This window comes from Megalops cyprinoides, chromosome 18 (genome assembly GCF_013368585.1).
Source record: "Megalops cyprinoides isolate fMegCyp1 chromosome 18, fMegCyp1.pri, whole genome shotgun sequence".
NCBI lineage: Eukaryota > Metazoa > Chordata > Actinopteri > Elopiformes > Megalopidae > Megalops > Megalops cyprinoides.
The window spans coordinates 110,212-135,211 of NC_050600.1; the positions used below are offsets into that span (position 1 = coordinate 110,212).

Sequence of the window (25,000 nt, forward strand, 5' to 3'; positions counted from 1 at the left end):
AGAAAGGGAGAATGAGGAGGTGCTGAGCCAGAAAGGTAGAATGAGGAGCTGCTGAGGCAGAACGGAGAATGAGGAGGTGCTGAGGCAGAATGGGACAATTAGGAGGTTTTGAGGCAGAACGGAGAATGAGGAGGTATCGAGGCAGAACGGAAGACCAGTCAAATACAGCCTGTCTAACCTGCATGTGTGCAGCGAGATGCAGGGGATTAGCACAGCACTGCCAGCATATCAGGGCTTGTGTTTGGCCTGTCTTACTATCACTATTCATTTATCATGACTCCTTTCTGTTGCACTGTTTGTAGCACCCTGTCTTTCTCTTCCCCTCCTCCACTATCTATCCCTTATTTTCTCTTTCTTTTTTCAGTCATTAACTCCTCGTGGCCAAGACACCTATGAGACCCTCAACATCCAGAGGAAGTGAAGGAGGGGGTATTTAATAATAAGATGCCCCCACACCCCACACCTCACACCCTCCCCCACATGCCCCACCCCACATCCCCCCCCCCCCCCCCCACACACCCCCCTGCCCTGCAGATTCTGCAGCATATGATAATGCAGTACTGTGCATATGATAATGCAGTACTGTGCTAATAACAGACCCGCTCCCTGCAGCCGGACAGTGTTGTATTGCTCATAATAATGCTTATGATTTTACAGTATTATGAGCTGCTTGTGTGCGTGTTTGACACAGACACAGTTGAATAGAAAATGTATTTCTGCTTTTGATTGAAGAAAACATATTTAAAGAATGTTGAGTACTGTTCTATTGTTGTATCTCAATGTTTAATACACTTGTGTTAAAAGCTTTGAAATAAAAATGTAATTTTGTGAAATTCTGAAGGTTCTGTTGAGTTAACGATCTCAGTCTCTTTTTCCTTATCTGTTTTTCTGAGGTTGAGTTTCTGCTCATAACCATGGCAACAGTCCCCTCCCTCTAACCGCACTGTCCGATTCACTTCCTGTTTCCTGTGATCAGGGCCTCACTGTTCTGCATTTCTAGGTAACTACGAAAGTATGAGGTGACTACAAGGATTGGTGTCATGGCGCTTATCATGTTTGAATAAAAAGACGAGAGAGGGAGAGAGAGCAAGGGAGAGAGAACGTGAGGGAGAGAGAACGTGAGGGAGAGAAAGGACAGATAGGATGGTGTGGGGCTCAGTGCTGTAGTGCTTCACCTTGCATGGAAATCTGATCTCAGAGTCTCACACAGCAGAATATTCCCATTTTATGGGTTAGTTTATGCTGAATATCTTCTCCTTCCAATAATACCCGCAATTTTATCCATTATTTTTAAGAGGGGCTTAGATTTATGTATCTCTTGGAAGATGTGTGATGTGCATGACCACGTTCACACACCACTGCAGGCTGTCAGGATAAAGCAAGTGCAAACCTGCAAAGACTGCAGACATCATCAAACCCCAGTCCTATCACAGATACCCTAAAAGCAGTAAAATGCTGACATGGTAGTTACAGTACAGCACAAAGTTCTCATGCTGGGTGATTGATGCAACTGCCACCAATTGATATGTAAATATATATATATATATAAATGCAAAAATGTGTTTAAAAAGCAACTTCTCAAAAAGTTCTGGAGCAACAGTAGTAACTGCATCCTAAGAGTTGTTGCCTGTGAGGAGGAACGACATGCTAACTCTCCAACTGAGTAAATAGTGTCAGAAATATCTGGCAGTTGTTCAGAAGGCCTTTCGAGTGTAACTAAGGAATTGAGTTTCTGCAAACAACAGAGCCACAGATGCAGCACAGGCCAGAAATAAAAGACACTTAAGTCGTCCACTGTAGCCTGGTAGCCACTTTTAGGCAGTGGAACTGTGAGTGAAGAAGAAGACTGCCCCCCTGTGGTCAAACAGCAGAACTTCCCCAGCAGCTGCTATTTCCAGGCAAACTTCCCTCCAAGCAAAAAGCTGCTGTGCTTCAGAGCTCAGGTAGGCAGCTGTTTCAGCTACTGAATGTTCATACTGGTGTTGGATGATAATGTTTCTGCTGGTTCCAAAATGTCAGTGTAGTCAGAGGAGCTATTTGGACCAACAGCAATAGCAAGGGAGGTGTGGGAGGTGCTTATTTTTTATGTTTATAGGTAAATTACTCATCCTTATTTTTACTATATCAGTGAATTCATAGAGCATGTGTAACTTTAGTTGGACAGTGTTGTACAGTGTAAACTCATACCAATAAGCAATGTTTTTATTCATATAAATGGAGACACTGTGAAACGAAGAGAGAGAAAGGGAGGGAGAGGGGAAGAAAGAGCCACACTAAAAATGCACTCTGATTGAAAACTTCCTTTTTTCTATCCACAGAAAAGTTCAAAACTTCTGTCATAAATACATGTCTGTGAACAACCAAGGAACAGATAAAGAACTGCTATTTCTTAAAGTTAGCGACAAGAAAATGAGAAACAGAAAAATGGAAAATTACTAGACAAAGCAAGGCAGTGAAAGCTGGCTGGCATTTATATTCCTCAAGGAGAAGAGAGAGGAAGAAAAGTATATTACATTACATGCTTTCAGCAGATGCTCTTACCCAGAGCTACTTCCAGCACAAGGGAACAGAAGTGCATCCATTCAATTTAAATAAGCAACCGTGTCAGACCAGGCTAACAACACTCCCAGACCAATGAGTTTGAGCTTAACACTAGATCACAGAATTCATAACACACTGTGATACTACAAGTTAAATAAGCAGAAAGTAAAACAAGGTGCAGGCGTTAGGGAGAGGGGATGAGGTAGAACGAAGTTGCAGTCTGAAGAGGTGGGTCTTCCGTCTGTGTCGGAAGATGGCCGGCGATTCCTCTGTCCTAAATCCTTTGGGGAGTTCATTCCACCACAGAGGGACCAGTACAGACAGGGATCGTGTCTGAGAAGAGCGACCCCAACGGGTCAGGACAGTCAATTGCCCTGCAGATAGGAGAGTGCACTGGTCTAAAAGGAACCTAGAGTTTGCAGAGCGGTCTTAGGTATGGGTGGGCTGTTCCTTTCACTGTCCTGTATGCAGCACCAAGGTTTTCAACTTGACGCGAGTGATAACAGGAAGCCAGTGAAGTGAGATGAGGAGGGGTGAGGGGCATGAGGTAGCACAGGAATGAGTTTCTCAGTGATACCAAATCCCAGTGGATTCAAGTCTGTTTATCTTGAATAATATTTCATAATTCAGTCTTGAAGCTAGCTGGAAAAGCTGGCTAACACATTACGTGAACACTTTGTGACTCTGTTATGCAAATAAAGCAAGCTGAACTGAACTGAACAGAGAGAGAGGGAATGATCGAGAATGAGAGAAGGAGAGTGAGAAAGAGCAGGTCAGGTAGATGTGTAATTGCTGTGTGTCAGTGAAGTGGAAGAGCCTGAGGGATTTAACTGTCATAAAAAAGAAAAAAGAACCGGCTTTACCCCTCCCTCCACCCTCCTTCTCTCCTTCTGCAACATGAGTCTGTGTGATGTCATGGGAATCTTACAATGCTTGAGTGGTGTGTGTGTGTGTGTGTGTGTGTGTGTGTGTGTGTGTGTGAGTGTGAGTGTGAGTGTGAGTGTGAGTGTGAGTGTGTGAGTGTGAGTGTGAGTGTGAGTGTGAGTGTGAGTGTGAGTGTGAGTGTGAGTGTGTGTGTGTGTGTGTGTGTGTGTGTGTGTGTGTGTGTGTGTGAGTGTGTGAGTGTGTGAGTGTGTTAGTGTGAGTGTGTGTGTGTGTGTGTGTGTGTGTGTGTGTGTGTGTGTGTGAGAGAGTGTATGTGTGTGTGTGTGTGTTTCTGAGAAATATAGACAATCCAAGTATTTGAACGTGCTTCAGGGATTGGTTTCATTTGAGATTGAATAAACCAAGCACAGCAAAACCTGTGTGAACCGTGTGAAGCTTTCTGCTTCATTGGCTTCACTCAAAGCAAATGGAACTCAGACCAAAATGCCGCTCTGCAACTGAATGGCAGGTCAGAGTGACACAGTGTGTAACGCAGTGTGCAGGTCAGAGTGACACAGTGTGTAACGCAGTGTGCAGGTCAGAGTGACACAGTGTGTAACGCAGTGTGCAGTTCAGAGTGATGCACTGTGTAACGCAGTGTGCAGGTCAGAGTGACACAGTGTGTAACGCAGTGTGCAGGTCAGAGTGACACAGTGTGTAACGCAGTGTGCAGGTCAGAGTGATGCACTGTGTAACGCAGTGTGCAGGTCAGAGTGACACAGTGTGTAACGCAGTGTGCAGGTCAGAGTGACACAGTGTGTAACGCAGTGTGCAGGTCAGAGTGACACAGTGTGTAACGCAGTGTGCAGTTCAGAGTGACACAGTGTGTAACGCAGTGTGCAGTTCAGAGTGACGCACTGTGTAACGCAGTGTGCAGGTCAGAGTGACACAGTGTGTAACGCAGTGTGCAGGTCAGAGTGACACAGTGTGTAACGCAGTGTGCAGTTCAGAGTGATGCACTGTGTAACGCAGTGTGCAGGTCAGAGTGACACAGTGTGTAACGCAGTGTGCAGGTCAGAGTGACACAGTGTGTAACGCAGTGTGCAGGTCAGAGTGACACAGTGTGTAACGCAGTGTGCAGGTCAGAGTGATGCACTGCTGAGCAGCCTGCAGGCTCTGCTGGGTCTGAAACGATGCGGCTGTCACAGACGCAGTCGGGCATTGAGTGCGTCACCTGCTGCAGAGTGAGGCAGAGAGGGCAGCAGTGCATCATGGGAGTGCGAGTATATGGTCACGAAAAGGGCACAGCTTTACAGCACAATGAGCTGATCATGAGTCAGGGGAGGATCCATGACGTGCAATCAGGTGTGACACTCCCACAGTAATGCGCCCAGGATCCGCCCTTTCTCCGCATGCTAGTTTACACTTGCAACAACACTCAGCTGCTATGAGTAATCAGACAGCTTTACTATAATCGTGTACAATTTTAACTAAAAGAAAAATATGAAAACATGTTTGACACAGTGAGGTAGTCAGGCCTACTACAAGATAAATGTTTCCTCTTTTTAAGAGATGTCATTAGCAAAATTCTTCAAGCAAGCAACAAAATCGATCTCAGTATTTTATACAATCATAAAAATATATACACAAAAAAAAAAATAACCTGAGTCATATTATCCTTTAATTATTTCATGTCACTGTGGGCTCCCGGGGTGAACCTCTGCAGACTTTCGCGCGCATTTTCTCCCTGTCTGGCTTTGGATGGTCTTACTGCAGCAGAAGGAGGCAGTTACAGGACCATCCTAAAGTTTCTGCTGGTATCAGACACTGATGATGTGCTGAACTGCACAACTTGTCCTAGTAAATTAATCCGTTTTTCGCTTTTGCTCCATTACGCTCGGGCAGATGCAGATATCTATGTTGCCAGTGACCCAAACCAATTTTGACCAGCGGTTTGTTTGATTTTTGAAGCCGAATTTTTAAACAACATTCGCTAGGAAAGACTCTGTTCCAGGGTTGGGACTTGTGGTTCTTCATCATGTCAGTAACTCTTTTACACAGAGCAGACTGTATCTGCTGGACAGACAGTTTTTTTTTTCTGGTAGGGTGAATTATTTTGTGTTTAATCAGCAGGCTTTCCAGTGGAGTGACAGCCATCACGTTTAAAGTGTTCAGTGTATCTGTTCGCCTGCAGCGTGTGTTGTGCACTGTGTGTGTCTGCTTATTTAGTAACAGCCATCAGTCGCCAGGACCTGAGCGTCTGACCGACAAGTCAAGTCGTAATGTGTCTGCCACGTAAATGTGTTTATAGCTTGTAAAATATTACATCGAGCATTCTAGACCTGGCACACATGTTAATTTTAGCCATCACGAAACATTAAAATAATCAAAGAAAGAAAGACAGCCTGGCGACACGGCGTGGTTTTGAAAGAGCGGGCAGCCAGAGGTGCCACCTGGCGTAAGCCCTTCATTGTGGGGCACCGGTTCTGCTCAGAAACGGAGGAAGAGAGCAGGCAGCTGTGTAACAGATGCAGCCGCTTGCAGGGATTAGAGCAGAAACGCACTGTGGCTTTTGGTTGGCTACTTTCTGACCGGAAAACGCACCTTTACTCGTGTCGTCAGAAGGTGTTGGTTTTGACATGTTAGAAATGAGTGGATCTGGGCGGAGTAACGCAAACAGCGACAGGTGCATTCAGCGATCCTGCCTCGCCAGAGCGCGGACATGGCGACTCCGTGAGCGCAGCGCAGAAACGGTGAGAAAGCTCCGAAGCGGCTCCGCTGGGACCCTCCGCGGACGGGACTGTGCCCAGGAACACGGCGTGGGCTGGGAGACGCAACTGAGTTCACAACTGAGTTCACAACTTCGCCGCGTTCGTGGAAGGATGTGAACTTCTGAACTTTTTCAAATTAGTTTGACCGTTCATTTAAAGGAAGAATTAACTCATGCATCATATACCTGAAGATCCCATTGTGCTGAGAGGACGAAAGGGAATGTATAGGTTATGAATTAGTAATCGATTTCAATCATCATTTGGAACAGGACAGCTCTGGCTAATGTGATAGTCGTTGCACGGTGTTTTAGCCAGAACCGGACCGAACTTTTACTCCGTTGTGAAAACCGTATGGACCGCAGAACTTCTCAGAACCAGACTACAGACCTGTGGGTGATGAGGTCACGTCCGAGCAGTATGGCAGTGTGGCTGTGGCTTCTGGGGGTGTTTGGTAAGATAATAATAATAATAATAATAGTAATAATAATAATAATGGATAATTTTAAAAACGGGGATTAAAAGAAGAAGAAAACTTAACTATCTGTCGCCAGCCAAACTCCAGGGTTTGGTGTTTTTCTGCTCTGGGAAACTGGTCTGATATTTCAGGAAAAACTGGTGTCTGCTTCTCAGTGGCCTCCTACTCTCAGAGTGTGATTCATTTTGAATGTCTGTCTGCAGCCTCCCTCTCTCCCTCCCTTTCTTTCTGGTTCTCTCTTTCTCTTGCTCATTGCCCTGTTCATATACTGTAAGGGTAAAAAGTAAATTTCCCTTCACTCAATCAACTTTTGTAATTATCTGTGTTCCCTTTCACAGTCTTCATGTCTCCCTGTGCCCCCTCCTCTCCTCTGCCTTCAACCCCCACTGATCCTGGCTTTTAAAGAGCTTTAGAGGCGTCTCTGTCTGACTCTCTCTGTCTGTGTATGTCTCCTCTCTGGGGATGGGAGTAATAACTGTTTTCTACTGAGAGACATGGGATTGAGAGACTGTGTGTGTGTGTGTGTGTGTGTGTGTGTGTGTGTGTGTGTGTGTGTGTGTGTGTGTGAGTGTGTGGTTGGGGGGGGGGGGGGGGGGGGTCTACAGCAGAACTACAGCAGCTGGAGCAGAAACTCAGTGTGGGACACAGGGGCAGACAGCGACATGTCAGCAAGGTGTGTTTGAGGGAAGCAAAGGCCTGATATTATAAATATACACTCTGTGGATCTGTGTAAGAGATTGGCCTGATATTATAAATATACACTCTGTGGATCTGAGTGAGAGATTGGTAAATGCACTATGTGTTTATGAGATCTGAGGTTTCCATTCAATGTCTATTTTTTAATTTAAATGTTTTTCTTGCGTTTTCTGATATTCATCTGGTCTATTGCTTTGAACTTTGAAGGATGACCTGCTAGACCCGAATTTGTGCTCATTTGTTCCCTATGTGCTGTGTGTGAGCTGCACGCCAGTGTAACCCGAGAGCTCTTCACTCAGGGCTCATTGCACTCACTGACTAGTTCACCCATTACGACACACCCCCATTGATGGCTGCAGGACTTGCCCTAGCTTCCCTCATTCCAGAGCTCTAATCCTAACACTAACTCTACCTCCAAGAGACAGTCTGTGATTGCAAAATAGTGTGCAGTTCAGATCTTGACAGTACTGTTTAAAGCAGATTGTTTTTACAATATCCTGACCAATCAAATTAGAGACATTGATATCAGAATCTGATCTGAAAGGTGTCTAAAGAGGAGCAGGTACACAGTCAGCTTATATGGAAAACTGCATTTCCCATTCAGTGTAGAAATTGATCGTACCTCCTATTATCACAGCAGAAGTGTATTTTTTGTGATGTTGTAAAATCAGGTAACTCTTAAGAACAGAGTCTCTTATGGCAGAATGTGTATTCAGAGGTCAGAGCTGAACATCTGAGAATCAGACTGGGAGAATCAGACTAGCATAATCAGATTTTCAGATTCAGAATGTGAAATTCAGAAGCGTGGATGTCCACCACCTGTGTAGACCATCACCCAGACTGCAGCCCAGAGCAACAGTAAGCAGGTCTTTCCCACTGAACCTTCGTGCTGTCTGTCTTCTCATTCTGAGACACAGTGTTGTATCCCACCAAACATCACGGCTAGAAAAGGTGTAAACACCCTCTAAAGTCCTCTAAGTCTCTGAGACTCTTTGTGCATTTTTTCAGTCAGGATGCTGGTAACAGCCCACACGGTCAGTGTGTGTATCTGAGTGCCTGTCCTCCATGTGTTGGTAATTGTACTGTAAGAGCCATAGGCCACGAAAATGCTTTCCCTGTAGCAATCTCATGCCTCAGTATTGATATATAGTCCCATAAATTTGCATAATTCATATTTGGGTGAAACTGATGCATTTTTCATGTGAATGGTATTTTGTACAGGTATGCAATTGAAATACTCCATTATCTATATCCTATGATGTCACTGTCACTTTGTTCAGTTGGTATTTTGAAGCCCACTGAGTGACAGCTTTTTGACAGTGATGAACAAGCTATGATGTTAATGAGATGTGAGTAAATTTATGTTTTTCAGAGTAAAGTCTGGTCTCTAGACAGGTTTACTTACATCAGACTCACTGCTTCACAGAGGTTTAACAGCAGTGACACTTTTGGGAGAAATGGACAGATTACCATGATGTGTGTGGTGACTGCATGTTTGCCACACAGCAGAAGGTAACGCTCTGTGAGTCTGTTCCCCCCACACACCATGCTGTGGCCATGCTCTTACCTTCTGCTTTTCAGAGTGTTTAGCTCACAGCAATCAGCTGCAAGCCACAGTGAGTCTGTATCTGTGGGACTCACTGTAACTGAGTGCTGTGTAACCCTGGGAGTGATCACTGATCCACAGCAGGACAGGTCTCTCCATTGTGTGGGGATCACTGAGGTGATCTTGGGGTGATCGTTGGTCATTATGTGGACAGAGTTGCAGGTGTTTTGGGGTGATCGTTGGTCATTATGTAGACAGAGTTGCAGGTGTTTTAGAGGGATGGCCAGTCAGTGAATTAGTGGATGTTTTTTTTCTGTTGGTTATCACAGCACTGTGACATCCAGATGCTCAGACGTGGTCTTTTACTTTTGGTATGTAGATCAGTGTGAGGTCTTCATGCTGATGCTTGAATGAATGAAATTGAAAGGATCATTTTCTGCAGTAATGAAAGCGTAGAGTGTTGTTCTTGTCCTCTCCATTCTTTTACCCACTCTTGTCCATTCTTCATGTGGGAGGTGGGCATGTTTAACTTTGCAGGGTTTGAGCTGTGGATGGGAGGGAGTATTTCTGCCACTGCTGAACAGACGATCTGAGGGAATGCTGGTAGCACCTGTGCAAAGATAGCCGCAGCTCATCAGAGGCCTGTGAGTCGCCCTGATGATGTCACGCAGATGTGCTCATGCTCTGATTGGTGCTCGCTCTCATGATGCTGTGTGAAAAAGTAACTGCCATCTGACTGTGTCAGAGGAAATGTTTCCTGCAGTAAGAGTAAAGTGAGGAAGTGCCTGATATGACTGACATGAAATGATGACCTTAAAGGATCATGGGAAGGCAGCTTTTTACATTACTTTACGTATTGTCCTTTAGCAGACGCTCTTATCCAGAGCCACTTACATAGGTTACAGGTTTATCCATTTATACAGTTTGATATTGGAATCAAACTGGCAACCTTTAGGTTAGGAGCCCTGCTCCTTACCACTATGCCACACTGCCACCCTTTTAAAGGCACTGCAAATTACTTTTATACCTGGTACTGGAATAGCTGCACACAGACCATGTTGCTGAATGTGCATGTGTGTTGTACCTCGGTCACAGTTTTGTGTGATCTGTGCAGTCCAGGGGTCCAACCCACAGGTGGCTGGCAGAGGCCTGGTGCACTTTAGCACAGGACAGATCACAAAACCACATGCCAGTAGCTGTGTGTGCGTGTGTGTGTGTGTGTGTGTGTGTGTGTGTGTGTGTGTGTGTGTGGATGTCAGAGAGAGAGAGATGAAGAGTGTGTGTGGTGTTTTGTTTGAGACTGGGTCAGCAGATATGTTTTAGTTAATGTGTACAGGTTTTTTTGAGACTTGGGCAGGCGGTAAGCTTTCGTTAAGGTGTTCACACTGTCATTTCTTCCATCTTCCTGGTGTTGTTGGCTGCCTGTCAAGAAAGCCAGTGTTTGTCTAAAGAGAGAAGCAGGAAGAACAAGTCCAGCAACATAGCTGGAACTCCTCCTGAAACTGTATTCTCCTCCTGTTTTCTTCTCAAATGTTTGTGTGTCCTCCCTCAGCCTGTCCCCCCCCCTCCCCTAACCCCCTCTTTCTCTTCAGTCTCTCTCCTGTGTCTGTAAGTCTCCTCTCTCCTCCTCTGCCTCTCTCTTTTCCTCTTTCTCCTCTTTTCCCTCTCTCTCATTCTCTCCCCCCTTTCCTCCTTTCTCTCTCCTCCCCTCATTTCAAGGTGTGGTTGTGAAATAAACCATTAAGTTGCAGAGTTCAGGAAGGTCAGCTGTTTGCAGGTGTGTACCTCTGTAGCTCACTACAACACAATCCATTTCCAATACACACCTGCCTGATCACTCAAAAAACCTGATCAAACAAAGAACCTGATCACTCAAAAAAACCTGATCAACCAAAGAACTTGATCAAGCAGAAAACCTGATCAAGCAAAGAACCTGATCACTCAAAAACCTGATCACTCAAAAATCACTCTAGGCATGTGATCACTCCAAACACCAGGGTTTTTTTTTTAGCTTTTTAAAAAATTAGGATATGAGGATAGGATATTATTAGGATATGATCCATTGAGATTTAGAATCTCTTTCATAAGGGAGTCCTGGCCAGGACATTAGTAACTGTTAGACAGTTAACAGAAGACAATATGTGAAAGCAATATGATATATCAATATATCAAAATAATAAAGATATTAGTAAAAGTGAAGTTGAAGTAAAGAGAAAGAGAAGTACAAAAATCAGAACACGAGCAACAGGCTAGAAGCAAGAGCAATCCGTAACCAAACCATGCATAATTAGAGGTTTAAAGTCATCCGGTGCTATTAAACACTCAAGATGTATTTGTCTTGTAGTTGGAAGGGTAGCTAAATGCTTTCTGAAGAAAGCCTGTATGTGTCTGGAATGCCGAGGTGGTGTGTACACTGGCTGCTGAATCCGAATGGGGCAGCTCACAGCAGCGGCCTGGCCGAGGAACAGGTGGCAGAGGCCTTTACTGCAGACCAGGTACAGAGGCAGACTGTGTCTAGTGTGCCATAAGGTCAGGAGTATCTCTGTGAGTATGCTATGAGTATCTCTTGTAGTATGCTCCGGGTATCTCTGTGAGTATCTCTGGTAGTATGCTGTGAGTATGTTGGTATGATACAAGAGAGCACTGTTCTTCTGGATCATTGTTAGCCATGTGAACATTGTGCTTGATAGTAATAACAATCGATACATAAAACTTTATATTTACTGAAGATTTTACAGTAATGAAGGATATACATCACTGCACAACAATCTGGTCCATGCAGTGGTGGCATTCAGACATGTCTGTCAGACGCATGGCATAGATACAGAATCATGAACATTACTTTGTATTATGCATACATTATATACATTATATAAGTCCATGACATAGTTTGTTATCCTCCATGCTTCACTTGTGATGTCACTTGTTAACCTACAAGACAAGAAAATTACTGTTAAAAGCTGATTAAAGAGCCCATATATTTTCGAACAGGCCTGGTTTCCCCACCAAAATTCATAGTTTGGGGTTGAAGGTGACGTTTGTTGTGATTCTGCCTATGGTTTTTAGAGCCTCTCTCCATTCAGGGTGCAGATAGTGCCTGTAACTACAGTCCCTGGGCTACATGTCACTTGGCATTTGTAAATCTGACTATGTAATTACCCTTAAAATAATAAAATCTAACAATATACAGATATTACAGGTACTATGGATTCTTATATGAACCTATGGCTCTCCTTTATGTCATCAACACATTCTGATCATATATCTAACTGGTAGGAAGGACTTCAAGGCACCTAGCTAGGGCCTTACATAATATTTTAGTGTAGGCAGCTTACTTGGTTAACAGTAACATAATCAAAGGTAGAAGAGCTTCCTTCCCACTGTGCTCTGCGTGCATGTAGTAATGGTGATGTTAGTTTGGCTTTAAGTATTGGGCACATCTGTATGGGGACTCCACTCCTTCTGCTGCTGCTGTCCAGCAGCTTCTCTTTCCGCCTTTCTGTTGCCAGCTTTCGTCACACCTGGCTGAGCTGTGTGTTATTGTCATGTGAGCCCATGTGACAAGCAACACTTTAACAAGCTGAATCAAACTTTTCTGTTACCACTTAAGTCTGCCTATATTGGGTTTGTTTGTTAGTAAATGAGTGACATTGTTCTCTGTATTTATGCTCGCTACCGTGAAATAAATTCTAATAACACTAAATATGTGGGAGGAAGTGACATATTTACTTTCCAGCACAAACTGCTGATGTGTGAATATGTCTCCAATGCTTAGCGTGAAGTAAATGTCGAAAAGGACTTCCTGCCTGGTATTCTGCAGGATGAGCACTCCTGCTTCTGCAGGTCTCAGCTGGGCAGACTCTGTGCTATGAGGGTATTGCTAGGTCTTGCTACACATCCTGTCCCCGTACTGTCGCTATACTTACTGTATGCACTTTTGTACGTCACTTTGGATAAAAGCGTCTGCTAAATAAATAAATGTAAATGTAAATGTAGGTCAGGGCTGAGGCTGTTCTCAGTGCAGTGAGGCTGTTCTCTCTGAGAGGCTGTTCTCTCTGTGAGGATGTTCTCTCTGTGAGGATGTTCTCTCTGTGAGGCTTCTCTCTGAGAGGCCGTTCTCTCTGAGAGGCCGTTCTCTCTGTGAGGCCGTTCTCTCTGTGAGGCTGTTCTCTCTGTGAGGCCGTTCTCTCTGTGAGGCCGTTCTCTCTGTGAGGATGTTCTCTCTGTGAGGCCGTTCTCTCTGAGAGGCTGTCCTCTCTGTGAGGATGTTCTCTCTGAGAGGCCGTTCTCTTTGAGAGACTGTTCTCTGAGAGAGACTGTTCTCTGAGAGATGAAGCTGTTCTTAGCTCAGACTGCAGCAGCAGGACAGTGGTGTGGATGGGAGTTGCTTTGATGTAAACATGGGACACTATGTGTACGCTAACACAGTTCTGCACTTCTTTTTGTGTTCAATCACTGTGTGTACTGTTTATTCCTATTGTTCTTGTCATTCTTGCAATATGAATGTGTGTCTTTAAACGCATCTGCCAACGTGTTATAAAGTAATAAGTAATAAGTAGAACTGTCCTCAATAGATTTATTGTCAATACAGCAGAAATGACAGAAAAACACTTTAGTTAAACATTAGCAGTCATTACCTCTTTGGATAGCAGATATTACATTTCATCAGTGTCATTTACAGATGGTCTTATCCAGAAGGACTTACATACAGTAGGTTACAATTTTATCCAGCAAACATAATGATTCACACTAGACTGTTAAAATTAAACACTTTGATACATACACAGCTACATACGTACTGTGCATAAGTGAATAAGTAAAATTCATTCCAGGATAGGAGATGCCTCCTGTCCCTCCGGCTGTGGCACTGTGACACCGTGCTTCCCTCACCCAGTGCTTTTCATTCCTGTCATTCAGCACATGCTCTCATCCACAGCCGCTTCTGCAGGATACAGTTTTATCCATTTTTATCCATATCCTTCCAGCTGGATATTTGCTGAGGCAATTGTGGGTTAACTACCTTCCCCAAGGGTTCTACACCCTGAGAAAAGGTGGTGAAGAGACTCCTGGAATATAATGGAAAAGGTTGTATCAGGGTGACATATAAAAGTCCGAGACAGAGAGAGAAAAGAGAAGGAGACACAGAGAGAGGGGTAAAGAAAGGGAAGGTGGTGATTAGAATGGGATGAGCAGGCAGTTATGGAGTGGTGTGACTTTAGGTAGCCTCAGCAGAGAGCAGAGGGGTTAGGACCTGTGGCAACACAGGTGATCTCTGACTATCCCACCCCACTCAGAGCAGGATCCAGCTAACAGTACGGGTAAGTGTTAGTATGGGCCAGTCCAACCGGAACTGAAGTTGCAGCAATTGTTCCTAATTCCCTAACAACATCCCCTAACAGGCTAAAAAAAGGTTTTACTCATTTTCTTTGTGTATCATGCATCTGCGCAGTGTAGCTGTTTTGGGATGCTGGTCCGCAGTTGTGGTGAGGTTATGGTGCGCAGTGTGTGGGGAATGTTTTTTTACCACATAAGCAGCAGTGATTCATGCTTTTCCCACCTCTGATTCACACGCCATAGCCTTCCCAGCACAGACACTCCCAGTCTGAATCTGTCACCTTGCACAAGCAGAGATGCAGCTTTTTGATATTTCTGCATCCCTCACATGTCATATTCTGCTGCCAGAACATTTTCTAACCCTGTAACAGATGTGGAATGACGTGTCAAAATCTTAAAACTCTCTGTTCTTCTGAAGATATCAATAGAACAGCTAGAACAAGTACCTACATCCCAGGACTCACTGCATTGATTACTGGCTAGTTTTAAAATTCATTTTTGTACCTCTGTAGAGCCGAAGTGCATACCTTTCACAAAGTCTGAATACGAAATGTGAGCTTAAATGTTTGGACTTACCCTTCTCTTCATATGGTTAGATTATATAATTAAGGACTAGCAAGGAAGTGCTATGGATAATATTTTTATTGCAATCCATTATATTTTACCTGTCATACTTGAAAGTGTAGAGAGAAAAATGTTGATTTAATTTTCCATTTAACAAAAGTATTTGCTAAATTTGAAGACATATCTAGCAATCTAGACTACATTGAATACCCAGTATATTCATGCATAAGAAAGATCACAGCTAGGCCAATGTGTAAAATCCACCACAGACAAGCTGTGTGAAGAATACATGCTGGACTGGGCGCAGTACCTTAGAGATGAAGCTTTGCAGTAGGTCAGATCCCTAACCCTAACCCTAGATTTAACTCCTCCCTCTCTCAGCTCCCTGCGTGTGGGTGGAGTTTGTGTAGATTTAACTCCTCCCTCTCTCAGCTCCCTGCGTGTGGGTGGAGTTTGTGTAGATTTAACTCCTCCCTCTCTCTCAGCTCCCTGCGTGTGGGTGGAGTTTGTGTAGATTTAACTCCTCCCTCTCTCTTAGCTCCCTATGTGTGGGCGGAGTTTGTGGAGCCCCCTCCCTCCTACTCTCTGCGCTCCATGGCGGAGTCCCCCACTCGGCTGCCTTGTCGGTTTCGGGTTCAGGAGGAGCAGCTGGTCCAGGTGAGCTGGACGAAGGAACATCCTGATGGCAACAAGGAGCAGATCATCACTGCACACCGCACTGAGGGGCACACAGGTACAACCGTCACGCCCTCCTCTACCCCACACACTGCACTGCCACGCCCTCCCCTACCTCACACACTGCCACACCCTCCTCTTCCTCACACACTGCCATGCCCTCCTCTACCCCACACACTGCACTGCCACGCCCTCCCCTACCTCACACACTGCCACACCCTCCTCTTCCTCACACACTGCCATGCCCTCCTCTACCCCACACACTGCACTGCCACGCCCTCCCCTACCTCACACACTGCCACACCCTCCTCTTCCTCACACACTGCACTGCCACGCCCTCCCCTACCTCACACACTGCCACACCCTCCTCTTCCTCACACACTGCACTGCCACACCCTCCTCTTCCCCACACACTGCACTGCCACGCCCTCCCCTACCTCACACACTGCCACACCCTCCTCTTCCTCACACACTGCACTGCCACGCCCTCCCCTACCTCACACACTGCCACACCCTCCTCTTCCCCACACACTGCACTGCCATGCCCTCCCCTATCTCACACACTATTGGAACTGCTTTTGACTTATTAACAGATTAATATCAGAATATTAGGAAAACAGAGGGAAATCATTGAATATCTTAGGACCTTTGGTGTTAAATTGCCAACAAGAACTAAAGGATGTATTAGAAAAGGGGCATTTTTCCATCTAAGAAACGTTTCTAAAGTCAGACTATTTCTGTTACAGACCAATGTCTATCACCACAGAAACAATCTCATCCTAGTCACCCCTTCTCTCCCTCTCCCTCTCTCTCCATCCCTCTCCCTCTGTCTCGCTCTCTCCCTCTCTCTCTCTCCATCTCTCTCCCTCTGTCTCTCCCTCTCTCCCTCTCTCTCTCTCCATCTCTCTCCCTCTGTCTCTTTCTCTCCCTCTCCCTCTCTCTCCATCTCTCTCCCTCTGTCTCGCTCTCTTCCTCTCTCTCTCTCCATCTCTCTCCCTCTGTCTCTCTCTCCCTCTCTCTCTCTCCATCTCTCTCTCTCCATCTCTCTCCCTGTCTCTTTCTCTCCCTCTCTCTCCCTCTCTCCCTCCATCTCTCTCCCTCTGTCTCTCTCTCCCCCCTCCCTCTCTCTCCATCTCTCTCCCTCTCTCTCTCTCTCTCTCTCTCTCTCTCTCCCTCTTTCCCTCTCCCTCTTCCTCTCTCTCTCTCTCTCTCTCTCTCTCTCTCTCTCGCTCTCTCCCCCTCTCTCCCTCTCTCCCTCAGAGTTCGGACGGTTTTCGGGGCGGGTAAATTTTGAGAGCAGTGACCCCATGGAGAACTCAGCGCTGATCATCCGCAGCACAGAGGTGTCAGACGAGGGGCGGTACACCTGCCACATCTCTACCTTCCCCTCCGGCAACTTCGACACACAGCTGTCCCTCACCGTGTGGAGTGAGTCCCTCTGAGCCGCTCTTCCTCATCATCATCATCATCATCATCATCGTCATTGTTAAACATAATATCATTAGCGTTATTATTATTATTGTTGCAGGCTTGATATACATGCCCCCCAGCAAACACCTCTCTACTTCTGTTCTGAAATGTCTCACTTCAGCTGAATTCTTGAATGGTCTTGGTCACCTTGCCCTTATGGGGTTTAAAACTTTGTTGAAGATTTCTGAAAACAGATTTGATCTGTACAGCCAGTTTTCCAGCTGGTGTGAAGCTTCTCTCTCATGTGGGCAGAATAAAAGCACCTCTGAATCTTCATTCAGTTTGGGGAAAATCCTGATCTATTGATGGCCTGCAGGCAGGGAGTCACCAGCCTGAAAGCACTGGGGTCATTTTGCTCAGCAGAAACATGCAGTTGGGTGTCATCTGTGAATGAAAGTTGACTAATGGTGACTAATAATTTCCCCCAAAGACAGCAGATGTGGCCAAGAATAGTTACCTGTGCACCTCCATAGGTAATACCTCATTTCTGAGATACATCTTCACCCAGGCTGAAAAAAATTGATACCTAAGTACAGAATCAGTTAAAAACACTGTCAGAAAAACAAATGCACTTTTCCGGATGGTGAGTTAGCATCTGTTGTTTGAAATGTAGCAGTCAATCCCAGAATAATACGAACTGACACTTTATCAGCATCAGTACTTAGTGTGAGGTCTTTCCTCTCTTCACTAATTCTGTGTCAGAACTATCATTCCTTCAAAAACCTGGTCGCAATGTTATTTTGATTGAGATAGTCATTCATTTGTTTGAAAACTACTTTCTCGGGAGGGTAGGTTTATGGGCCTGCAGTTTCTGAGAGTGGGACTGTCTGAATCATATTTAAATAGTGGTTATGCAATGGCAGGTGATGGGAAAATTCAGTGTCTGTAGATTAATCATCTTCAGCATGTTTTCAGACAGGCTGTTGAAAGTTGGCTGTAATGTTAATGATGACAGGGGTCTCTGCACTCACTTTGCTGGGCTTAAAGTCATCAGCAGATGCGTTGGGGAGCTATAGGGAATGACTCTCCGGGACGCAAAAACGGGGAAACTGCAGTAATAGATAATGTTTGTGTACAGACTGCACGCATCAGCGGGGAGGAGTAACACTGTAAAATACAAAACGTATCAGCTGTTTGGAAAACTTCATTCTCGGCATTGCACGAGTCCCTCCCTTAGCACTTCCCTTACTGCTATCCAAGTTAGGACAGGTCACCTGACCTCTCACTTAGAGGGGAGTGAAAAACAAGCAGACTAGATTGCAGCCATTCCCAACAACACGCACAGTCCTGCCTGTGGTCTGCTCAGAAGATGGTCATTGCAGTTTTCTCACTATAATTATTTATAATATTAGTAGTTGTAGTGGTAATTTGATAATGATGATTTTTTATTAGTAACTTGCCTTGTTATTATCTCTACTTTGAAGTTAACTTATTTATCTGTTTAGGATAAATTTAGGCCATTGAGGATAACATGCTTCCCTATCTGACTCCGCCCCTCCCCCAGCCACACCCATCTCCTCTCTGGAGCCAGTGGAGATGGTGGAGGGGCAGTCCTTCCGCGTGGCGGCCACCTGCCGCTCTGTGGCCCGCCCCCCGCCCCGCCTCTCCTGGGAGACCGAGCTGCCCGGCGTGGCCCAGAACCGCAGCTCCGAGGGCGGGGCTGTCTCCACCCACTTCTCCCTGCACCCCCTGCGCAGCATGAACGGGAAGCGGCTGGACTGCCTGGTGTGGCACCCCTCCATGGAGACGCCCCGCAGACTCTCCAACCAGCTCGTCGTGCACTGTGAGTTTCACCTCCACTGTGAGCTTAGCACTGTTTCACTGTGAGCTTAGCACTGTTTCACTGTGAGCTTAACACGGTTTCACTGTGAGCTTAACGCTGTTTCACTGTGAGCTTAACACGGTTTCACTGTGAGCTTAACGCCGTTTCACTGTGAGTTTAACACGGTTTCACTGTGAGCTTAACGCTGTTTCACTGTGAGCTTAACGCTGTTTCACTGTGAGCTTAACACGGTTTCACTGTGAGCTTAACGCTGTTTCACTGTGAGCTTAACACGGTTTCACTGTGAGCTTAACGCCGTTTCACTGTGAGCTTAACACGGTTTCACTGTGAGCTTAACGCTGTTTCACTGTGATCTTAACGCTGTTTCACTGTGAGATTAACGCCGTTTCACTGTGAGTTTAACACGGTTTCACTGTGAGCTTAACGCTGTTTCACTGTGAGCTTAACGCCGTTTCACTGTGATCTTAACGCTGTTTCACTGTGAGCTTAACGCTGTTTCACTGTGAGCTTAACGCTGTTTTGCTGTGAGCTTAACGCTGTTTCGCTGTGATCTTAACACTGTGTCACTGTGAGCTTAACACTGTGTCACTGTGAGCTTAACACAGTTTTGCTGTGATCTTAACACAGTTTCGCTGTGATCTTAACACAGATTCACTGTGATCTTAACACTGTGTCACTGTGAGCTTAACACAGTTTCACTGTGAGGTTAATACAGTTTCAGAGTGTCAACTGCAGCTTTGGTTAAATGGCATGTCTATAATTGTGTTGAGCAGATCCTCCAGATGCCGCAGTCAGAGGGTATGATGGGAACTGGTTTGTGGGTCTGGAGGGAGCGTCGCTGAGGTGTGACAGTGGAGGGAACCCCAAACCCCAGAGCTTCACCTGGACCAGGTAGCGCTCGTCTGTCTGTTCTTCTGTGTACTTATCTGCCTGGGTATGTGACACATTCTGAAAACAGCTCAGTAGCAGCAAACTGTTGAGTGACAATGATGACATTAACAAAAATATCAGAGAAATAGCAGCCATGTAGGTCTGGTTAGCTGTGTAGTTTGTATGTGGTGAGAGAATGTGTGTTGTGTATGTGTGCATTAGGTGTATGTGTGTGTGTGTGTATATATGTGTGTGTTTGGTAATTTCTTGTCTGACACATGCAGCCAGGGTCCTGATCTGACAGTATGCACCTAACCCTAACCCTAAACCTAAACCTAACCCTAAACCTAAACCTAAACCTAACCAAGCCAAACTCCGCCCATCTGCAGGATTTTGGCTTCTGTGTTTCATAGAATAAAGGCAGATACTGTAGGACAGTATCAACATCGGTGTGATCTGAGGTGGCAGGTAATGGTGAGCGGTTAGGGATTAGGGTTAGGGTTAGGATTAGGGGTTAGGTTTAGGGTTTAGGGTTAGGATTAGGGGTTAGGTTTAGGGTTTAGGGTTAGGACTAGGGGTTAGGTTTAGGGTTTAGGGTTAGGGGTTAGGGGTTAGGATGAGGAGTTAGGGTGACCCGTTAGGGTTAGGGTTTAGGGTTAGGGGTTAGGATGAGGAGTTAGGGTGACCCGTTAGGGTTAGGTTTAGGGTTAGGGGTTAGGGGTTAGGATGAGGAGTTAGGGTGACCCGTTAGGGTTAGGGTTAGGGTTTAGGGTTAGGAGTTAGGGTGACCCATTAGGGTTAGGGTTAGGGTTAGGGTTTAGGGTTAGGACTAGGGGTTAGGTTTAGGGTTAGGGGTTAGGGGTTAGGGGTTAGGGGTTAGGATGAGGAGTTAGGGTGACCCGTTAGGGTTAGGGTTAGGGGTTAGGGGTTAGGATGAGGAGTTAGGGTGACCCGTTAGGGTTAGGATTAGTGGTTGAGGTAAACAACCCACATTGCTTGTGTCAATTGCATACTTTATGGTGAACTAAACACACAGTCTCCTGACAGTGGAAAGGCATTAGCTTTGTTGTTTTCTAGAATGTTATGTATAGTAACTTGTGTGTGTGTAGGTGAGTCAGAGAGAGAGGGAGAGAAAGAGAGAGGGAGAGAGAGACATATTCCCTGATACACAGCCCTGTACTGGGACAACTTGAGGAAGGAGTTTTCTAACTTTGTTCTTTTCAATGCAAAGCAGGTGAGGTAATAACGGGGGTGTCGTGTTGCGACTTGCGGAGAGGTGGATTACTGAGGGGGGAGGGGAGCTGGAATGAAAGGCGTTCAGTGTAGCGATGCAGTGTTTGCGCTTTTAATCGCCACTGAGTTGTCACTGTGTAAAGTGTCACTGACTGTTTAACTCCAACACCCATGCCACTGTGTTGATATTATTTCCGCAAATGATTTTCTGCTCTTGGAGGAAAGCACTGTGAGAGACAGTTTGCTGTGTGTGTGTGTGTGTGTGTGTGTGTGTGTGTGTGAGTGTGTGTGTGTGTGTGTGTGTGTGTGTGTGTGTGTGTGTGTGTGTGTGTGTGTGTGTGTGTGTGTGTGAGTGTGTGTATGATGTAACAGTTCAGTGCGGCACTGTGTTGCGTGTGGCAGTGCGTTCAGTGCGGAGGTATGTTGAGCTGTGTGATCAGTGCATTGGTCTGTGCTCTGTGTTGCAGGAGGGGTGGAGCCCTGCCGGAAGGCGTGACGCAGAGGAACGACACGCTACTGTTCAGCCGGCCCCTCACACTGACAGACGCTGGACTGTACGAGTGTGTGGCCAAGAACAGCGTTGGCCTGGCAAAAGCAGATGTTGATATTGCTGTTGCAGGTAGGGGGCGCTGCTGCTCATATTCTTCCTATCACCTTCTCACCTTATTAATCTCTGTTGCTGAGCTGTGTGGGAGACCACAGGCGGTAGAGCCCATGCAGTACTGAGCTCTGAGTGCACGGCCCAATTTGCTGGAGATGGGCTGTGCAGTTTCCTGACATACGCCCAGTTCAGGTGATATGAAGGGTGAATGTTACACACACACTTCTAAAATGTGTGAAATGGGTCTTCTGAAACATTTTCACTCCTCAGTATGACTTTTTCTGCACTCACTACCACAGTTATATCTCAGACATGCATGTTGATACATCTGAGTTTTACCCAGTGTGACTGAGTCAGTACCTCATAGCTGACACAGCTGATGCACTGTGTCAAACTGGGAAAAGCTGAGTTAGCTCATAAATGTACTGCTGAGCGTTTCACTTCCGGACGGTTAGTGCTGTGTCCGGAGGCGCGTTGGTCTGATGCTGTGTGATTGTGTGCTCTGGTTACTGTGTGTAACTGCACAGAAACGACTCGACAGGAGGCCTCCTTCAGCACTCTGATGATGCTGATCGTGGGAGTGGTTGCTGCAGTGCTGGTGGTTGCCTTGGTGATCTCGGTGATAATGATGAACCGCTACCACAAGCGCAGGAACAAGAAGCTGGAGATGGAGCTCAGTGAAAAGAAGTGAGTGGGTTACACAGGACGCCCGTGGGGGGGTTGCGCAGGACACCCGCGGGGGGGTTACGCAGGACACCCGCGGGGGGGTTACACAGGGCACAGCTCCCTTCCTCCCGATCCCTCGCTCCTAACTGTTACATTGTCTGTCAGGGAGGAGATCAGCACTCTGTCCAGGCAGGCATCCTTCAGGAGAATCAACTCTGTCAGCACTGACCACCGCATGCAGGTGAGCCTTCCAGCGCACGCACACACACACACACACACACACACACTCCATGTACAGCTATATGTGTATATGCTGTGTGTAACTGTGTGTACATGCTGTGTGTAACTGTGTGTATATGCTGTGTGTAACTGTGTGTACATGTTGTGTGTAACTGTATGTACATGTTGTGTGTAACTGTGTGTACATGTTGTGTGTAACTGTGTGTATATGCTGTGTGTAACTGTGTGTGCATGCTGTGTGTAACTGTGTGTGCATACTGTGTGTAACTGTGTGTGCATGCCGTGTGTAACTGTGTGTGCATACTGTGTGTAACTGTGTGTGCATGCCGTGTGTAACTGTGTGTATATGCTGTGTGTAACTGTGTGTGCATGTTGTGTGTAACTGTATGTACATGTTGTGTGTAACTGTGTGTACATGTTGTGTGTAACTGTGTGTAACTGTGTGTATATGCTGTGTGTAACTGTGTATGCATACTGTGTGTAACTGTGTGTGCATACTGTGTGTAACTGTGTGTGCATGCTGTGTGTAACTGTGTGTAACTGTGTGTGCATGCCGTGTGTAACTGTGTGTATATGCTGTGTGTAACTGTGTATGCATACTGTGTGTAACTGTGTGTGCATGCTGTGTGTAACTGTGTGTGCATGCTGTGTGTAACTGTGTATGCATACTGTGTGTAACTGTGTGTGCATGCCGTGTGTAACTGTGTGTATATGCTGTGTGTAACTGTGTGTGCATGCCGTGTGTAACTGTGTGTATATGCTGTGTGTAACTGTGTGTATATGCTGTGTGTAACTGTGTGTGCATGCTGTGTGTAACTGTGTGTATATGCTGTGTGTAACTGTGTGTGCATGCCGTGTGTAACTGTGTGTATATGCTGTGTGTAACTGTGTGTATATGCTGTGTGTAACTGTGTGTGCATGCCGTGTGTAACTGTGTGTATATGCTGTGTGTAACTGTGTGTGCATGCCGTGTGTAACTGTGTGTATATGCTGTGTGTAACTGTGTGTATATGCTGTGTGTAACTGTGTGTATATGCTGTGTGTAACTGTGTGTGCATACTGTGTCTCCCTCAGATGGAGGAGAGTGTCCCTCTCAGGGTGGAGGGCACTTTGAGGACCAGCTTGTCTTCTCTTGGGGTGAGGAGCTCTGTATTTCTTAACTGTACCCCCTCAGTCCTGCCCTGTTACCCCCTCAGTCCTGCCCTGTTACCCCCCCAGTCCTGCCCTGTTACCCCCCCAGTCCTGCCCTGTTACCCCCTCAGTCCTGCCCTGTTACCCCCCCAGTCCTGCCCTGTTACCCCCTCAGTCCTGCCCTGTTACCCCCTCAGTCCTGCCCTGTTACCCCCCCAGTCCTGCCCTGTTACCCCCTCAGTTTGCCCTGTTACCCCCTCAGTCCTGCCCTGTTACCCCCTCAGTTTGCCCTGTTACCCCCTCAGTCCTGCCCTGTTACCCCCTCAGTCCTGCCCTGTTACCCCCTCAGTTTGCCCTGTTACCCCCCCCCTCAGTCCTGCCCTGTTACCCCCTCAGTCCTGCCCTGTTACCCCCTCAGTTTGCCCTGTTACCCCCTCAGTCCTGCCCTGTTACCCCCTCAGTTTGCCCTGTTACCCTCTCAGTCCTGCCCTGTTACCCCCTCAGTTTGCCCTGTTACCCTCTCAGTCCTGCCCTGTTACCCCCTCAGTTTGCCCTGTTACCCTCTCAGTCCTGCCCTGTTACCCCCTCAGTCCTGCCCTGTTACCCCCCCCCCCAGTCCTGCCCTGTTACCCCCTCAGTTTGCCCTGTTACCCTCTCAGTCCTGCCCTGTTACCCCCTCAGTCCTGCCCTGTTACCCCCTCAGTTTGCCCTGTTACCCTCTCAGTCCTGCCCTGTTACCCCCTCAGTTTGCCCTGTTACCCTCTCAGTCCTGCCCTGTTACCCCCTCAGTTTGCCCTGTTACCCCCTCAGTTTGCCCTGTTACCCTCTCAGTCCTGCCCTGTTACCCCCTCAGTTTGCCCTGTTACCCCCTCAGTTTGCCCTGTTACCCTCTCAGTCCTGCCCTGTTACCCCCTCAGTTTGCCCTGTTACCCCCTCAGTTTGCCCTGTTACCCCCTCAGTTTGCCCTGTTACCCTCTCAGTCCTGCCCTGTTACCCGCTGATGTTGCTGTTACTGTGTCCTCAGGAACAGGCTCGCTGCAGGGACAGTCGCTCCACCCTGTCGGGGGGGCGGGGGGGTGGGGGCGGGATGGCCGTGGACTCGCTGGGTCGACCCGCTCTGTATAACACCTCCCGGCGTGGGGAGCGAGGGAGGGAGAGAGAGATGGAGAGAGAGGGAGAGAGAGCCGAGAGCAGGCAGAGGGTGGAGTCTTACGTCTTGAGCAGCGGTTTGGCTCTGGTAGGTGTATGTGTGAGTAACGGAGTTTGTGTTTATATATTTGTTTGTGAATGAGTGTGTATGTCTGTGGGGTCAAAGGTCACCGTGCTTCTTTGTTGTCTTGCAGCGTCTCAGTGTCACTCTCGTCTCTGTCCCTCAGGATCCCCCTCTCCTCCCGCCTCTCCTCCCTGCCCTTCCCCCGGGGGCCAGGAACCATCACCCCCCTTTCAGCCGCACGAGCCCCCCCCTCTCTGCTGAGGAAGAGGAGGAGGAAGAGAGAGAGATGGAAAGACAGAGTGACAGAGAGAAGGAGGGAGTGCAAGG

General features: G+C 46.7%; 2 protein-coding genes across 3 annotated transcripts in view; both read left to right on the forward strand.

Annotated features, from left to right (window-relative positions):
• LOC118793170 (high affinity immunoglobulin epsilon receptor subunit gamma-like) overlaps positions 1–485 on the forward strand; it is an 8,659-nt gene extending 8,174 nt beyond the window's left edge. The window contains exon 5 of the mRNA XM_036551217.1: positions 365–485. Within this exon, the coding sequence (XP_036407110.1) occupies positions 365–421 (57 nt within the window). The 3' untranslated portion in view covers positions 422–485. The remainder of the gene's footprint in view (positions 1–364) is intronic.
• A 5,612-nt stretch (positions 486–6,097) lies between these two features.
• The window catches only part of nectin4a (nectin cell adhesion molecule 4a), a 20,577-nt gene continuing 1,674 nt past the window's right edge, over positions 6,098–25,000 (forward strand). The window contains exons 1-11 of one of the 2 annotated variants that reach the window (XM_036550753.1): positions 6,098–6,627; positions 15,330–15,524; positions 16,727–16,894; positions 18,441–18,719; positions 19,493–19,610; positions 21,290–21,441; positions 21,951–22,110; positions 22,255–22,330; positions 23,404–23,466; positions 24,485–24,697; positions 24,804–25,000. The exon at positions 24,804–25,000 is cut by the window's right edge and continues 1,674 nt beyond it. In XM_036550753.1, the coding sequence (XP_036406646.1) occupies positions 6,528–6,627; positions 15,330–15,524; positions 16,727–16,894; positions 18,441–18,719; positions 19,493–19,610; positions 21,290–21,441; positions 21,951–22,110; positions 22,255–22,330; positions 23,404–23,466; positions 24,485–24,697; positions 24,804–25,000 (1,721 nt within the window). In that variant the 5' untranslated portion in view covers positions 6,098–6,527. The remainder of the gene's footprint in view (positions 6,628–15,329; positions 15,525–16,726; positions 16,895–18,440; positions 18,720–19,492; positions 19,611–21,289; positions 21,442–21,950; positions 22,111–22,254; positions 22,331–23,403; positions 23,467–24,484; positions 24,698–24,803) is intronic. The other variant, XM_036550754.1, reaches the window with a different exon arrangement.